The sequence below is a fragment of the Pristis pectinata genome, chromosome 13 (assembly GCF_009764475.1).
Source record: "Pristis pectinata isolate sPriPec2 chromosome 13, sPriPec2.1.pri, whole genome shotgun sequence".
Taxonomy (NCBI): Eukaryota; Metazoa; Chordata; class Chondrichthyes; order Rhinopristiformes; family Pristidae; genus Pristis; species Pristis pectinata.
Genome location: NC_067417.1, coordinates 8713422 through 8732448, shown reverse-complemented (window position 1 = coordinate 8732448; position 19027 = coordinate 8713422). Strand labels below are relative to the sequence as shown.

The 19027-nt window shown below is 43.8% G+C and overlaps 1 protein-coding gene across 1 annotated transcript in view; it reads left to right on the top strand.

Annotated features, from left to right (window-relative positions):
* Positions 1 to 18352, top strand: part of adamts18 (ADAM metallopeptidase with thrombospondin type 1 motif, 18) — a 242553-nt gene extending 224201 nt beyond the window's left edge. The window contains 4 exon segments of the mRNA XM_052028680.1: positions 6299 to 6493; positions 8681 to 8905; positions 10374 to 10518; positions 14790 to 18352. Coding sequence (XP_051884640.1) covers positions 6299 to 6493; positions 8681 to 8905; positions 10374 to 10518; positions 14790 to 14905 — 681 coding nt within the window. The 3' untranslated portion in view covers positions 14906 to 18352.
* Positions 18353 to 19027: the final 675 nt, after the last annotated feature.

The window sequence follows — 19027 nt, the reverse complement described above, 5'->3', positions numbered from 1 at the left end:
GGGTTGTACCCCACTTCTCCCAAACCCGGGCACACCCCTGCCACCCTCTCTTCTGGGTGGTTCGCATTCAAGTATTCAATAACTTCCAAAGCCTTTGGCTAAAGAGGTGTTAGATGCAGGAAGCAAATTGGATCTGGGTGTGTTGTCTCAATTTTGAAACCACACTTTCTATACTTTGTTATTTCTGATGTTAACAGTAGGATATGGCTTTCTAAACTGTAATAACTCCTGCCACCTTGTGGTGGGGTTACGTGGTGAAGCACAGAAAATAGCACATCTACATTATAACAATTGATAGAAGGCTCCATAATGTGAACAAGTAGAGTAGAGAAGTAAGATTATAGAGAAAAATATTGAAGGGGGGAAATATCAAGGTTATGCAGAAAGTGCAATGAATTGAATAATTTTTTTATTAGTTGAGTTTATTGTCATGTGCATAAGTACGGTGATGTGCAGGTACAGTGAAACACATGCATGCAGCAGCATCACAGGCACGTAGGTACAGACAACACACAGAACACAAATTATACAAGACAGTGAAGGAAAAAAACACTGCAAAACAAGACGTTAATGCAAAGAAAAAACGAGCCCACGGTAGTTTTCCATTGCTGAGGTAGGGTTAGGGCTGTGTAGGTCAGTTCAAGAACCTGATGGTTGTAGGAAAGTAGCTGTTCCTGAACCTGGTGATGTGGGACTTCAGGCTTTTGTACCTCCTGCCCGACAGTAACAGCGAGAAGAGGGTATGACCCAGATGGTGGGAATCCTAGATGATGGATGCCAGCTTCAAGGCAGCGCCTCATGTAGATGCTGTCAGTGGTGGGGAGGGATGTGCCATGACAGACCGGGCTATGTCCCATACTCTCTGCAGCCTATTGTGATCCTATTCTTTAGAATTGCCATACCAGGCCATGATGCAATCAGGACACTTTCAACAGTGCATCTGTAGAAGCTTGTTAGAGTATTTGGTAACATGCCAAATCAAACTGGCCAGATGGACAAAATTACCTTCTTTATTGATGTGTGATTTCTGTTTGAGAGAAACAATTCCTTGTGAAGGGCTTATAATGTTTTCCAACTGCCACAAAAGTCACCTTGGATCAAAATTTCTGTGCGCATCCAGCTGCAACTGAAATTTTATTTGCTCATCAATTGAATTTTCACAAAATGCCAGGGATTTACAGACAACCTTCCTGGAAATATGGACAAAGGACAGAAAAGTTCAGGCCCTACCTATAATAGACTTTGGACACAGAGCAACATACTGCTCTTAACTGCACTCTGAAATGTCCTAACAAGCCATTCAATTCAAAAGCAACTCGAAATGGACAAAACATACAGATGTTGTCAGTGACATCGACAAATGAACAAAAATAAACTCAGTTCAGATCCGATTTGGAAATCCCTTTGTGCTCAGATATTCTCCTGTAATAGAAGCCTTTATTGGATGCGTTCCAACATTTATAAACATCTTTTCATTTCCTATTAGACTTTTGAATAGAGCTGCAGGGAATGAGGCTTTTCTGAAAGCGCTTTGTTGTTCTTTCACACAATGCTGCTGCCCTCTGAAGGTCGTGCAGAGGATTTCACTTGCCCTGGTGACATCTGCAGAAGAAACCACACCTGCTTAGGTCTGGTGAGATGTCGGTACGTTGAGATCTGCAATTTACTGCCCGCCAGAGATTTAGAGCTCTTGTCTTGGGATGATCATGTTTCAGTCACAGCGATTTTACAACCTGTGAATCCTAATCGACTTCATTTGCCAAGAAGTCATGTGCCTGGACGAGGATTTCTCTAAACTCCAGACGAAAGCGATCCCACTTGCAAGCCTTTTATTCACTTGATTCATTGTACATGGTTCCGGTCTCGAAGTTACTAAGAATAGAACAAGTGAGGGACTAGAAAAGAGGCACAAACAAAAAGAGATCTATACTTCAATGCAGACTAACAAGCCAACAGTGTTTTCTGTGGAATAGCAAGCTTGAGGGTGACCAGATAAATCTCTTTAATCTTTGGAAGGGTGGACATATAGCAAGTATCTACACTTGGAAAAGTCTGTAAACAGGTGTTGTAAAGATAAGAGTGTCAGTAATAAATTTGGTGTGAAATTCTGGTGAAACATCTTTACTCAGAAGTTAGAAGATGGCAAAGTGGTTAGAATTTGGGGAACATGTTACCCCAGGGACCAGGTCCATTCTTATCACCTTGGTCTAAATCAGTGGCTTCAAATTTTTTTTTTAGACAACCTACTTTCACAAAATGTTTCACTCACTCGGCCAATAATAAGTTTTCCATTCTGTGTACTGGTTTTTACTTAAAGGAGCCGAAACAGCAGCCTTTTTTTTTAAATCCACTGACCCACCTGAGAGTTATGCCCCCACTTTGAAAACCACTTTTGGAAAGTCTAAGCCCTCCCCAAACCTTCTCATTCAAGGAGGAGACATGAATCAATGTGTTTGAAAAGTATTTAGGGTCATTTATGTGGTGGTATCAGTGATCAGTTATGTTTCAGGTTGGACAAGTTGTACATTCTGGCTCCTGATACAATCTTGCAGTCCAGACTGCCACCTGGAATTTGACAATGAAAACTGAAGCTGCAGAGATTTCCTTTGTCTTGATTTGAATACCTTTAGGCATAGTAATTCATCATTTATTCATCTGAGGGACTTTATATTATTGCAATCCATTTGCAATCAGTGCAAAATTTAAAACATGCACTTGCTGGGAATCTTGGATAGAAAACAGAAAATGCTAGAAGTACTCAGCAGGTCAGACAGCATCGTTGGAGGAAGAACCAGATATTCGAAGGCAACAAAAGTCTATCATTTCCAGCATTTTCTGTTTTTATTTCAGATCTTCAGCATCTGCATCATTTTACTTTTGGGTAGTAGTTAAAGATGATAATAGGGAGACAAAGATCAGCCGCGTGGTGGTGGTGGTGTGAGGATTGGACCTTTGGTTGCAGTTCAGTGACAGGAAGGCCCATTGGTTTCTTACAGATCCTTTCGAGACAATAGTTCACGATGCCTACATGGATCAAGTGATGAATTGGGCAGATTCAGGATCTCTTTAAACTTTGTTTATAGAGCACCGTAACAGGCCCTTCTGGCCCAGTGAGTCCGCGCTGTCCAGTTACACCCATGTTAACCTACCCATACGTCTTTGGAATGTGGGAGGAAACCAGAGCACCCGGAGGAAATCCACGCAGACACGGGGAGAACGTACAAACTCCTTAGAGACAGCGGCAATCCTTACAAACCCCGATCGCTGACTCTGTAATAGCATCACGCTAACTGCTATACTACCGTGCCAGTAAACAAGGTTTATTCTCATGTACTGTACCTGAGCTTAATGGACTTGGAAGATCTAGGGAGTTGAGAGTAGTGGTTGTTACTGGACTAGCAACTAGATTTCTGGACCATTAATCAAGAGATTTTAGTTCGAATCCCAACATGGCAACTGAAGAATTTAAATTCAAATTAAATTAATCAAGTCTGGAATTTGAAATTAAATGGAAGATAGAGTGACACAGTGAGTAGAACTGCTACTTCACAGGTCCAGGGACCAGACTCAGTCCTGACCTCTGGTGCTGTTTGTGTGGACCTTGTGTGTTCCTTCCATGACCACATGGGTTTCCTCTGGGTGCTCTGCCTCCTCCCACATCCCAAAGAAGTGAAGGTCAGTTAATTGGCTGTTGTAAATCACCCTACAAGTGGCAATAGAATCAAAGGGATGTTGATGGGCAAGTGAGAGGGAATAAAGTAGCAGGAATGTAGGCAGATAAGGAGAGGGGGAATGGGGCTGAGGGGAGTGTTGTATTGGAAGTCGGTATGGGCTATATGGCCTCGTTCCGTGTTGTAGTAAATTAGTACACTTGTCTCAGCAAGGAAGACCACAACACTGCTGGATTGTTGTGAAAAAAAACTCACCTGGTTCAGTAATGTCCTTCAGGGAAGAGAATTCAACGCCCTTTTCTTGTCTGACCCATACGTGACTCCAGAATCACCAATGTGGTCGATTCTTAACTGCCCCCTCAGTTCTGGGGCAATTGGGGATCGACAATAAATGAGGGCATTGCAGGAGACATCCACATATTGTGGATAAATAACTGCGTAAAGAGATAGAGCAGTGTTAAATCAGGGTGACCCCTCTGGTCCATGCCCCTTTGCATCTTCAGTAGTGGTTTGATGGACGGCCTCTTAGGTCATGGTGATTGCTCGAATGTTTGATGTTGGCATTCTGCTCTGTGACCAATCCGTTCGGCCTCAGGTTTGGCAGTGAGTTTGAACATCATTGCTTCGACTGAGACTGGTGGGGGAGTGGGGGAGGTTGGGGGGGGGGGGAATGCATTTAATATTCCCAAGTGCTTGCCCTGTTGCTCTCAGCAAACGGTTAATATACCCACTGAAATTAAGTACCATTAATTTTATTTCCTGATTTAATTTCCTTGTCTCTACAATTTTACATAAGATAGGAATCAGATGATAAGGAGGAAACCATTCAGCCCTTCGCCCATATCAGAGTCAGAGAATTATACAGCACAGAAATAGGCCCTTTGGCCCAACTTCTCCATGCTATCCAAGTTGCCTACCTGAGCTAGTCCCACTTGCCTGTGTTTGGCCCCTATCCCTCTAAACATTTCCGATCTATGTATCTGTTCAACTGCCTTTTTAAACGTTGTTATTGTACCTGCCTCAACCACTTCCTCTGGCAGCTTGTTCCAAAGACACACACCCTCTGCATTAAAACTTTTCCCTCAAGTCTCCTTGAAACCTTTCCCCTCTCACCTTAGTGCTGGCATTCAGCAAGACCACAGCTGATCTGTGCCTTAATTTCATATTTCTCTCTTTCCTCCATATTCCTTAACACTTCTGATTAACAAAAAAAATCAGGGTTGTGTCTGTGGCTTTCCTTAAAGCTGTTGCAGTGAAGATACATTTGGGCATTGAGTTCAAGTTCTAGTGCAGAGTGTGATTTTGTAATTACTAGGGGAGCATTGAATAGGCAGAGGCACACCCTTTAAAATAGGATATTTATCCAAGACATCCTGTGCTTTTCCAAAGGTAAGAATAGATTTAAAAACCTCATGGTGTGATTCCCAGAAGGGAAAGAAATTCCCCAAGCATCCTTCTCAATAGTTTTGCCACAATAACAAACAAAAAAGTTGAATTACTATAGCACCTTGTGATGCCCAGAGAGTTTTACAGCCAATGAAGTCCTTTTGTAATCTAGCAAAGTCCTGTGGACATTTAATCTATTTCAGGAGTAATAGTTGATGGATGGACTATCAGCCAGGATGTCAGGGAGATCTTCCTTGCTTTTCAGGATAGTTTCACAGGACCTATTTGTATTACCCAAGAGGGAAAAAAATGCTTAGATTTTTTACATCCCACCTGAGAGCACCTCTTTGGCCTTTCGCTAAAGTGTTCACCTGGCTGAGGCATACGTGGCTTGGGAGTAAAACAAACGTAGGGCTCTGAGGAGAGTGCCAAAGCTAACATTACAATGGTCCTTTGTTGATATGAAGTGTACTGAAATGCTCCTCAGATACGTGGAGTCATAGAGCTCTAGTAGCACGGAAACAGGCCCTTCGGCCCAACTCATCTGTGCTAACCAAGTTGCCTAACTGAGCTAGTCCCATTTGCCTACACTTGTCCCACTTCCCGTTAAATCTTTCCTATCCATCTAACTGTCCAAATCACTTTTAAATTATGTAATTGTACCTGCCTCTACCAATATTCCATATACCCACCACCCTCTGTGTGAAACGTTTACCCCTCAGGTCCCTTTTAAATCTTCCCCCTTTCACTTTGAACCTGTGCCCTCTAGTTTTGGACTCCTCGACCCTGGGGAAAAGACCATTATTTCCCATATCTTTACTTCCATGTATTTACCAAGTAACCACCAAAGGATTATTTCATAAAGTGATGTTATAAGCAGATTGGACCGATATACTTCAGAGTGCAGAAGAATGATTTTATTGAAACATGCAAGAGTCTAAGAGGGCTTGATATTGCAGATGCTGAGAGGATGCTTGACTTTGTGGAGGAATCCTGAAACTAGTTTCAGAATAAGGGGTCACTGACAGGGAGATTGGGAGAAATGTCTTCAATTGTGGACCCTTAGAATTCCCAACCCCAGTGGAGGTGAATCACAGGCTTCTGGTCTACAGTGGGGTTTCGGGTTATGGGTAGGAAAATGGGGTTGAGGCCAAGACTGGATCACACTGAGTAGAAGAGTGCATCTTCTTGCAAACTGCATCTTCTCCAACTTCTCATGTTCTTGTATCTCCTGCTTCCAGTGTTCCAAAACCTGCGGCCGGGGCATGCGAAAGCGCAACGTCTACTGTAGAAGCACAAACCCTACGTCCAAGCCGCACACCATACTGGACAGCCTGTGTAACCAGGAAACAAAGCCAAAGAACCAGGAGATCTGTGTGCTGCGGAGGTGCCCAAAGAACGACCGATTGAGGTGGATCACATCAGCCTGGATGGAGGTCTGGCAATGACTTAGAGATAAGGGGAATGCCATATTAACTTGGTGGGTGGTACAACCTCAGCAAGTTTATTGTCATGGGCATACGTACCCAGGGTATAAGTGCCATGAAAATTAGTTTCTTGAAGCAGCAGCACAGTACATTACAAACATGACAAGCTTAAACATAAATTATACATAACTTGCATGACAAAATAAACACAAGGACCTTATTTCTTTAAGAACATAGAACACTACAGCACAGTACAGGCCCTTCAGATCACAATGTTGTGCCAACATTTTATCCTGCTCTAAGATCTATCTAACCCTTCCCTCCCACATAGACCTCCATTTCTCTATCATTCATGTGTCTATCTACGAGTCTCCTAAATGTCCATAATGTATCTGCCCCCACAACCTCTGCTGGCAGGGTATTCCATGCACCCACCACTCTCTGTGTAAAATAACTTACCCCTGACATCCCCCTTATACCTTCCTCCAATCACCTTAAAATTATGTCCCCTCGTGTTAGCCACTGTCGCCCTGGGAAAAAGTCTCTGACTGTCCACTCGATCTATGCCTCTTATCATCTTGTACACCTCTATCAAGTCACCTCTCATCCTCCTTCACAGAAGGTGGCCATTCAGCAAATTATAAGATGCTGGAGGAACTTAGCAGGCCAGGCAGCATCCATGGAGGAAAGCAGATGGGGTCAACATTTCAGGTCAATGACCCAAAACATTGATGCCAGTTACATCAGGGGTACAGCTCTCCCCACCATTGAGGACATCTACAAAAGGCGATGTCTCAGGAAGGCAACATCCATCATTGATCTGTTTACTATAAAAATCTCTGGCATCGCTTGTACTTCTGTCAGTTTTCACCCTATTATCTCTACCTCTCCATCAGCTGAAATTGTCAGCGTTCTTGTCCTTGGTAAAAATAATACAACATACTAATTTAGCAGCAAATGAGCTGCTGGAGGAACCCAACGGGTCAGGCAGCATCTGTGGAGGGAAATGGACAGTCGACGTTTCAGGTGAAGACCCTTCATCTGCAGCCTCTTGTGTCCCCGTAGTCCTTCACGTGATACCCTCAACCAATTCCCAGTCTTGAAAACTTCAACCATGCTTCCATCTGTAAGAGACTTTGGGATTCCCATTATCCCATGGGTGAGAAAGTGCTCCCCGATATCACTCCTGAAGGGCCTGGCCTTCATTAAACACTTCCCCTTTGTTCTGAATTTTCCCTTGCAGGGGTATTAGTTTCTCTGCATTTACCCAAATGAACCCCTTGAAATGGCTCAGTTAGATAACCTTGAAAAATAAAAGGAACATAAGGCAACAATGGCTGCTTATACTGATAATTAAACTGTTTAAATTTGGTTGCATTCTGATTTAACTCGTGCTCTGCCTATTCAACTACATCCTGCCTGAATTTTGGAGCACACTTCTCCAGGTTAAAACTGACTTCCGACCCTTTGTAATTCTCTCTTGAAGTTAACACCGGCGTTCCATTGGCTGCACATTGGTGGGTAATTAAACGTGCAGGATAAAGAAACTTATTCTTGGTTCCATGTGACAATCACGGTGTAGAAGCAGCTGCATATTGCACTCCATCTCTGAAATTTAGTTCTACCGAAATGTATTTCAGAAGCATTGCCACTGTTCAGAATTACATTGCCACTAAATGAAAATCAAAAAACTGCAAATGCTGAGATCCGAAACAGGAACAGAAAATGCTGAAAACACTCAGCAGGTCAGGCAGCCTCTGTGGAAAGAGAAACGTGTTTCAAGTCAAAGAGCCTTCATCAGAAATGCATCACCACTGAGCGTTGAGCACAGTGATCAGAGACCCTTCACCTTTTTGCTCCAAGGCATAATTATAGCAGGCAATGCTATTGAGAAGAAGTGGAGTCAACCATTTAAGATTATCTTTATATTGGATATTAAAAATAAATTAGATCTTTTCTTTGCTGATTTTGCTGATTTAACCGACTTATACTGATGGAGTTGACCATTTTCCTCACAGTACAGTGTTTTAATTCGTGCTGGCTTACTTCACCTTGGTGAGAGGAGGAGGAGGAGGGGAAGGGTAAATGAGCAGGAAGAAGGATCTCTTTGGCACTGTGACTTTGCAATCATCTTTGACACCCTCTTTGCAATTACTTCTCTCGCGTAAAACCCCTGCTTGTTTTTGCCTCGTGCAGTGCTCGGTGTCCTGTGGTCCCGGCTTACAAAAACGGGAGCTGAAGTGCAGCGAGAAAAGTCTGTCGGGGAAGTACGTGCCCTTCCCTCAGAGGAGATGTCGACACCTGCCCAAAGCGAAAGTCGATCTTGAGCGAGCTTGTAATCTGGGCGCCTGCCCCAACCCCTCCATGAACCAAATCCTCAACAATGCCGCACCAGCGTGGTACGCATCACCATGGCAACAGGTAGGAGGCCAAGGCTGAATAACGATTCAGGTCCGAAATACCGTATTAACGCTGAGCAATTAGATCGCGTGGCTCTATTTGAAGCACCACGTCATTGAATATTGTTTTCACTTGAAGTAGATTTTACTGGTCGTGAGTTCTAGGTCGCCTTGCGCCAATCAAGAAATTTGACTGATCGGTCATCCTGATGACCCCAGACCGATTTCTACGTCATGGATGTATATTGGTGCCACTGGCTGTGCAATGTTCCTTTTTGGATCATTGCAGGGAATCTGGACGATGTTATCCTGGGGTTACAAACTGTTGGCATTCCTTGGGCACCATGGTCCATAGCCCAGGAGTGCAAGTATGTACCCTTGACAGGCTGCAATCAGAATGAAGCAACCTCATGCCTTCCTGCAACGCTCCCATCTCCCCTGTTCCCAACCAAGGCCACCCTCACCTTGACGATTCCCACCCGTTCCACTCCCATGTACTGCTGGTGCAACCTCCCCCAACATATACATGTAACTTCCCACCCCAGATCCTTTGGAGGAACTGCCCATCTCTCACTTCTGATTTCCACTCCCGAACACAACACCAGCCTCTTCCTTCCTGTCCACCACCAAATATCATCTGCCTGCCTTAACCATCTCCCCTTCCCCAAGCATTTGCTGGTCCTTTCCCCATTCCAGCACCAACCCCAACTTAAGTTTTGGGCTCCGGTGTCTTCCGTCTCCAATTCCAGCCCCAGCACAGGTCAAATCAGTCCTTCTGAGCTCACCCATAGGAGAGAGAGACTGGGCTACATGTTTCAGCTGTGGGAACATACAATGCCCTAATGGGTGGACGGGGATTTGTAAGTATGTAGGTTTTTCTTCAAAACCTGAAGCTTCAGAAATTATTTCTAAACCCTGTTTATAAAATTGTCACTCATTTTTTTCCCCTGTTGCCTTCATTATCTTCTGACTTGGAGCTATTAATCTTTTGAATGTTGTCGATGAATTGTCACCAGCTACCAGCATAATCCAGTCTCTGATCCATTCCTCCTCCTCCTCTATCTATGGTAGGCTGATGGAAAATAGTAACACTGGTTGGTCAGTGTTCCATCAATGTTATATTCCGATGCTTACTATCTATTAACATTTCCCAGGGAATGTTTGTAGCCTAGCAATACTTTCTTTCACATGGAAATGCATGCCAAACTCCCGCGTGCCTTTTCAGATGGATATAAAAGATTAGGGAAGAGTTATTCCCAGTGTCTGGGCCAACAGACTTCATGGGCTGAATGGCCTCCTTCGAATGTCATAAAGAATACTTACTCCCCAAACAAAAACAGACCATCTTGTGATTATCACAATGTCGTGCACACAATGTCTGCTATATTACAACAGTAACTGCTCTCCAGCAATGTACTTCAACTGAAACAACCAGTGGGTGTTAACGGTCGACTTAAATGCAAGCCTGCATTTCTTTCCTTCCCGTGCAGTGTACAGTAACGTGCGGGGGAGGAGTCCAAATCCGTACCATGCATTGCCTGCGACAGGGGAGGCCCTCAGTGGGATGCCTCGTACACCAGAAACCAGCGGTGTCGAGAGCTTGTAATACGATCTTCTGTCCGTCACCCAGGAAAGGTAAGGCTCTTCTTGGTCACCAGAGGCCCTGACACACCTTCTGTTTTCATCTCTGTTGAAAACCTTGATCCGCTTTGCAGTGTTTTGAATACAAGAGTAAGGATGTTATCTTGCAGTTGGTTAAATCACATCAAGAGCCTTGTATAATTTTGAACTCCTTATTTGTGATAGAATATAAATAAGATGAGATATCTTTATTAATCATATGTACATCGAAACACACAGTGAAATACATCTTTTTGCGTAGCGTTCTGGGGGCAGCCCGCAAGTGTCACCATGCTTCTGGCGCCAACATAGCATGCCCACAACTTCCTAACCTGTACGTCTTTGGAATGTGGCAGGAAACCAGAGCACCCGGAGGAAACCCACGCAGACACGGGGAGAACAGACAAACTCCTTACAGACAGCAGCCGGATTTGAACCCCAGTCGCTAGCGCTGTAAAGCGATACGCTAACCACTACACTACCGTGCTTGCCTTATGTCCTTGACTAAGGGTAGACTGGGGCAGGACTGAGTTGACTAGGACTGTATTTCTTGGAGTTTAGAACAATAATAGATCTCATTGAGACTTACAAGATTCTTAAAGGGCTTGACAGTCCGGATGGAGGGAGGGTGTTTTCCCTTTCTGGGAGTCTAGGACTGAGGGTGCAGATTGACAATAAGGTGTAGACCACTTACAACTGCGATGAGGGGAGATTTCTTCTGTCAGAAGGTGGGGATTCTTTGGAACTCTCTATCCTGTAGGGTAATAGAATGGAAACAGGCCCTTCGGCCCACCATGTCCAGTTCGACTCTTTTGCCTGGCCACACTTATCCCATTAGCCTGCACAAGGTCCATATCCTTCTATGCCTTACTAGTGTCCATCTAAATGTCTCTCAAACATTGCAATTGTATCTGACTCCACCACCTCTTCTGGCAACAAGCTCCAGATATCAACTTCTCTTACCACCTTAAACCTATACCCTACTGTTTTCTGATAACTTTACCATGGGAAAAAAATTTTGACTATTTACCCTATTTCTCTCATAATCTTTTACATTACCTATCAGGTGACCTCTAACCTCCTTCACTCCAGGGAAAACAAGCTCAATTTACCTAATCTCTCCCCATAACCAAATCTTCTGATCCAGACAACATCCTGGTGAGTCTCCTCTGTACCCTTTCCCATGTAATTGCATCCCTCCTATAGTGTGGCAACCAGAACTGCACCTAGTTCTCCAAGTGTGGCCTAACCAGTGTTTTATAGAGCTGCAACATAACATCTCAACTCTTACATTCTATGCTCTGACCTACGAAGGCAAGCATGCCATATGCCTTTGTCATCACCCTATTGACCTGTGGTGCCACTTTCAGGGAATATTGAACAGTACTCATTCCATGCCACAACCATTTTGTGATTCAGTGTCTTTAAGAATGTGAGAGGAGATATGAGATGATTGTCATGCATTGTGTAAATGTTGACTACCACTCGGAGAACATATAATCCCACCTCTCTCCAAAATCTGAAGGAGGTAAGGTGACTGAGGTCCCAAAGTGGAAACTTAGAGGCAAAATGGGCCTTAGTATGTGTAAGATTTTGAACTGAGAGTTGTACTTATAACTGTACATTCAGCTCTACTGAAGTCAGTGTGGCTAAATGTGCAGCTTTGAGTAGAACTGGTGGCCAATATTTAACACAGAACAGTATTGCACAGTACGGGCCCTTCAGCCCACGATGTTGTGCCCACCTGTATAAACCTTATCCATATTCTATCTATCCCCCTCTCTACTTCACCTCCCATAACCATTTACCGGCAGGCACAGTAGTGCAGCGGTTAGCATAACGCTATTACAGTGCCAGAGACCCGGGTTCAATTCCGGCCGCTGTCTGTAGGGAGTTTGTACATTCTCCCCGTGTCTGTGTGGGTTTCCTCCAGGTGCTCCAGTTTCCTCCACATTCCAAAGGCTTGCTGGTTAGGAAGTTGTGGGCATGCTATGTTGGCGCTGGAAGTGTGGCAACACTTGCAGGCTGCCCCCAGAACACTCTACACAAAAGATGCATTTCACTGTGTGTATCAATGTACATGTGACTAACAGAGATATCTCATCTTATTTTTCTTTCATCCATGTGCCTATCTGAGACTCTCTTAAATGACCTTATCATATCAGCCCCTACCACTCCCCTGCCCCCCACCCCCAGCAGTGCATTCCAGGCACCCACCATTCTCTGTGTAAAAAAACCTACCTCTGACATCCCCCCCGAACTTTTCTCCAAGCACCTTAAACGGGTGACCTCTAGTATTGGCCATTACCACCCTGGGGAAAAATTGCTGGCTGTCCACTCTGTCTATGCCTCTCATGATCTTATATACCTCTATTAAGTCGCCTCTCATCCTCTGTCTCTCCAAAGAGAAAAGCCCTAACTTGCTCAGTCTCTCCTCATAAGACATGTTCTCCAATCCAGGCAGCATTCTTGTAAATTTCCTCTGCACCCTCTCCAAAGCTTCCACATCCTTCCTATAGTGTGGTGACCAGAACTGAACACAATATTCCAGATGTGGTCTAACCAGGGTCTTATAGAGCCGCAATATTACCTCTCTGCTCCTGAACTCAATCCCCTGGCTAATGAAGGCCAGCACACCATGCACCTTTTTAACCACCCTATCAACTTGCGCGGCAACTTTGAGGGATCTGTGTACTAGAACCCCAAGATCTCTCTGTTCTTCCACGCTGCTAAGAATCCTGTCATTAACCATGTTCTCTTCCTTCAAGTTAGATCTTCCAAACTGTATCACTTTACGCTTCTCCGGGTTGAACTCCATCTGCCACTTCTCTGCCCAGCTCTGCATCCTGTCAATATACCGTTGCAAACTACGACAACCTTCTGCACTATCTACTACACCACCAACCTTCGTGTCATCTGCAAACTTACTAACCCACCCTTCCACTTCTTCATCCAAGTCATTTATAAAAATCACAAAGAGCCGGGGTCCCAGAACAAATCCCTGCGGAACACCACTAGTCACTGACCTCCAGGACGAATGCATCTCTTCAATAACCACCCTCTGCCTTCTGTGGGCAAGCCAATTCCAAATCCATTCAGCCAATTTTCCATGGATCCCATACCTCATGACCTTCTGGATGAGCCTACCATGGGGAACCTTGTCAAATGCCTTGCTAAGATCCATATATACTACATCCACTGCTCTACTTTCATCAACCTATCTTGTCACTTCCTCGAAAAACTCTGTTAAGCTCGTGAGGCATGATCTGCCCTTCACAAAGCCATGTTGACTATCCCTTATAAGACTGTATCTCCAAATACTCATAAATCTTGCCTCTAAAAACCCTCTCCAACAGCTTGCCCACCACTGACTTAAGACTAGCTGGTCTATAATTCAGAGGATTATCCATTTTACCCTTTCTTGAACAATGGAACAACATTTGCCATCCTCCAATCCTCCAGTACCACTCCTGTGGCCAGGGTGGACTCAAAGATTATTGTTAACACTCCAGCAATCTCTTCCCTCACTTCCCATAGTACCCTGGGATATATCCTATCTGACCCCGGGGACTTATCTATCCTAATGCTTTTTAAAACTTAAAACTTCATTTATACAGCACGGTAACAGGCCCTTCCAGCCCAATGAGTCCGCACCACCCATTTTAAGCCCACACTAACCTACTCGTACGTCTTTAGAATGTGGGAGGAAACTGTAGCTCCAACACTGCTTCTTTCTTAACTCAACGTGCTCCAACATATTTGCCTGTTCTACGCTAACCTCCCCTTCATCTAAGTCCCTCTCCTCAGTGAACACTGAAGCAAAGTATTCATTTAGGACCTCTCCTACCTCTTTCACCTCCAGATACATTTCTCCCCCCTTATCTCTGAGCGGTCCTAGCCTCACCCTAGTCATCCTCTTGTTCCTCGCATATGTGTAGAACGCCTCAGGATTTTCCTTAAAGAAAAACTGACCCGAACATTATGATAGGCAGACTGGCCAGTTCTGATACAAATAGAAAGGAAGTGAGAGTTACCTAAAGTTGCAGAATTCCATATTGAATTTAAACACCTGCAGTGAGTGGGATTTGAAATCTCTCTGAATCACCAGTCCAGATATCTGGTTTACTAATCTAATAGAACCACAAAGCCCTGTAACAGGCGAGATACTGGTTGAAGTATTTGAGTTGGAATGTTTTGCAGATGGATAGGAGAAATATCAACAGTGTTTTGTGATCTACATTGTGGTTTTATCCTTCACTGGTTTATATTTTCTTCTCCCCTTGTAGATCTCAACTGTGTTGACTACTTTAGTTGGTGTCACCTGGTCCCACAACATGGTGTCTGCGGCCATAAGTTCTACGGCAAGCAATGCTGCAATTCCTGCAGCAAAACCAACCGGTAGCGATCAGCGTTTTAGCCGCCGTGCTCATCTTGACCTTCTCTCTTAACCCCCTTTCCCCAGAGCTCTCCCCAAATAGGTTATTTATTGGCCGCTGTCAAGAAAGATTGACCGCGTCCAACAAAGGGGCGGACTCCTAACTCAGCGCCCCCTGTAGTCCTTCATCAAGGTGGTTTAGGGGCTGATTTGGACAAGGGTCAGTGGGTCTTTTTTCACCCCCTACAATGATTGATGGACCTTTGGCATCCAGCAGAACTTGAAGGACTAATGACGAAGACGAGATGATCAGTTGGTGCTACACAAACTTTGAAACTTTAAAGTATTTGCCAGCCAGTCCAGCTCTTGTTGATGGAATTTTATCCATCTGGACAAATGGAACACTCATCAGCATGGAGAATTAGACGATTACCTAGGTATATAAAATATATATATATATAAAATGTGCATTTTTTGTAAGAGGTATTAACAGTTTGTGTGGTCTGCAATTGATTGTTTTCATATGTGTGCACGTGTGTGTTGTTTGTGTGTGTGCATGAGTGTGTGAGAATACTATATATGAAAAGAGCCTGTGGACTGCAATTGCTTTACAAGAGAGCAAGGGCAATGCACTTACCGAAGGAAGGAGAATGACTGCCTTCATTAGAATGTCAAGCACGGCATTAAGACTTTGTGGTGCTAACTTCCAGCCAGACAGGCTGTCACAAACTGAGCTACAGACTTCAACTTTAACGTAGGAACAATCTAAGCTTCATCCACCAAATAGTCTGTTCATTTATATATATATATGTATGTTGATGAGAGAAAGGCATGTATTTTAAGGGAAATAACTGTCAGAGGGATCCAGCGATCCTGGGAGAAGAGAAGAAATTAAACTGTCCTGTGTGTTTGCTAATTCATGGATTGTCCCGTGATAGCTGGTGAGCATTTGAGACTGGCAACTGCAACATCATGAGGTGGGGAATCACACAGTGCGGAAGGAGGCCATTCAACTGTGATGGATCTCTGAAAGGACTTATTTCAGACCTGGCTGGTGTGCCCTCTACATAATCTAGGGAAAAGCCAGGCTGTGGGAGACTCTAATGTTTCATCAGATGAAGTCTTCACAACATCACCCCCTATTGACCCAACCTTCCTCCCGCCACAACCCTTACGGGGAAAATAAGCGGAACCAGCACACAGATGTAATGTTGTTTGAAACCATTTGCCTCGCCCCTCCTGGATTACAGAAGGGTGTCCTCCAGTACAACAACCAGGGATATCCACTGGCACCATGTTCTGCGATGGCTAATCGGGGTCACGTTTGGCAAAGACGCTTGTAAGTGCGAAATGCACAATGTAGTAATGCGTGCACATTGGATTTGCTTCCATTAGAATTCAGCAATACAGAGGGCAAATTTCCACCTGTTTGGCCATGAGACAGTTTTATTGGGCTGCACCAATTTTTCCACTACGATGAAGACTTCAAAACGTTCACATACAAATTTATTCATCAGAACACCAACCAATACCTTCATTTTGCCTCATTTTTATTGCACACAGAATCCTCTGCAGGATTGTCAACACTGTTTGAATACTTTTTTGTAAACACAGGTTCCATCACATGACCCAGTCCCTCCCACTGGCCCGTCCACCCCTCCAAGATGTATATAATTAGCTGCCAATCTCCTCTGTTCATCAAGGCAAGCTGCCTCTATTCAACCAATTGGGAAGCAAATAGATCATTTGTTACCTGATTGGCTATTTATCCCATCTCCTTAAGGACAAAAATGTTGAAAAAAAAAGCACACTCTCGCTAAATGCATTCCATGATTTGCTTGTAGACGTTTGTTCATGATTAATATGAAACTGCTGGAGACTCCTAGATGGTTTTTAAATAACTAATCTGTTGAACTACACACCAAAGGACCAGTGGATGGTTTTCCTCTTGTGAAACAGGTCAGTGCCTGCACAGATAATCTCATTTTGTGCTTTAACCAGTTTTCAGGAAAGTTATGCTCTGTGTCAGCTACTTTTTAGGCAGTGTTAGATATTGATACCAAACTACAGAGCACTCTAAACCATTGTGGAAGGAGAGACATAAATACATTCATTTAAATGTGTCAACACCCTCTGTTCCTTTCTTACTTATACCTGGAGTTATAGAGTAATACATCACGGAAACAGGTCCTTTGGGCCAACTCATCCATGCCAACCAAGATGCCCATCTAAGCTAGTCCCATTTGCCCACGTTTGGTCCACGTCCCTCTAAATCTTTCCATGTACCAGTACAAAATGTTGTCACTGTACCTGCCTCAACCACTCCCTCTGGCAGCTCGTTCCATATACACACCACCCTCTGCATGATGAATTTGCCCCTCGGGTCCCTTTTAAATCTTTCCCTCCTTGCCTTAAACCTATGCCCTCTAGTCTTTGATTCCCTTTCCCTGGGAAAACAACTGTGTGCATTTTGTTCCATCTGTGCCCCTCATGAAATTATGCACCTCTATAAAGGTCACCCTTCAGCCTCTGACACTCCAAGGAATGAAGTTCTAACCTGCCCAACCTCTCCCTATAACTCAGGCTCTTGAGTCCTGGCAACATTCTCATAAATCTTTTCTGTACTCTTTCCAGCTTAATGATGTCCTTTCCTATAACAGGGCGACCAGAACTGTGCACAATACCTGTGTAGGTTTTTTAAAAATCCATGAATGCTATTTGATTCAACTTCTCACTACGATACTGAGCTCTGCCTTCTCTCTGTTCTCTGGGTAAAAACGTTCCTCCTGAATTCCGTTTTGGATTTGTCAGCAACTGTCTTACAAACCTCTGCCATTCAGTAAGGATATCGCTGCTCTGATCTTGGCTTCGCTCCACTTTCCTACCAATTCCCCTTAATATTCAATTCCCCCATAATCCTAAAATCTATCTCAATCTTAAATATATTTCAATGTTTCTTACATATTTTGGAGGCTTCTGGTGCTACCTACAAGTGAAGCCATCTCTAGGTCCACTATGGTCACACCTATTAGAATTTTGAACTTCACCCATCAGTCTTCTGAAGATAGGTAGACCATCTATTTCTCCACAAGTCATGAAGAGGTTGGTTGTTGGATGACGTTCCAGTATTGTTATTGAACACAAAATTAGGAGCCCCGGGGTTGACAATGACTGTTATATGGTTGGACCTAGACATAGTGAACCTCCAGTTGTCAAATGTTGTGTTGAATCGCAATTGATTACACCTCCCCAGTACACTCCACCCAAGAAATGTTGGAATAAGTACAAGGAGTATGAATAGGGTGGATGGTGGGTTTGAGGGGAAATGAGCCGAGCTCGACATTCATGTCGGTCAGTAGGTCCATTGGCTACTGGTGGTGAGTGGCAGGCGAATCAGGGTGGAGTTTCTGGGCACGTGAGGGAGAAGTGTTTGCAGGGAAGTACGTGGAGGAATGAGATAATAGGAATTCCCTAAGAGCTGGCATAGACTCGACAGGCTGAACAGCCTCCTTCTATGCTGTAAGCAAATATGAAATAGTATGTCAGAGTGAGGGGAAGAGCAGTTGGGATCCCTGCCTGCATCTGTGCATTTCTCATTAGGAATAAAAGAGTGAATCAGGATCGGGATTCTGTTATGTACCTTTGTAGCTCACAACGTAACTTAAGGGGAATGAAAATCCTGATTTGTTAGGAAGCTGATTAGAATTTTGGAGAGGGGGAGAGGGTGAGGGGTAAGCCCTCATTGAAAAAGCAAGAATGGGGAAAAACACACCTAGTTTAACTCTGCCTGCCATTTCCTGACGCTGATTTATATGTTATGTACCTGATGGTCCAGCTAAGAGGCCTTTTTAAACAAAATATTTTATTATTGCTTGTTGTACATTTTTTAATTTATTAATAAATTCATGTAGTGGGTCTCCCCATGTACAAGCAAAGCAGAAACACAAAGTTATTGTGATGGTTAATGTGTTATTGAGAGATGCTGTAGTTTGCTTTTCGTATGTGCATTAATACTGTAAGTATTATTTAATTTTTGTAAATCTTTTTGTAATAAAATTCTTTCACACATTAACTTGTTGTTATATGAAAGGGATTATCGTGGAGTTGCAGAAACAGCTGTGCGATGTAGGAGTCCTGGTTTAGAAGACT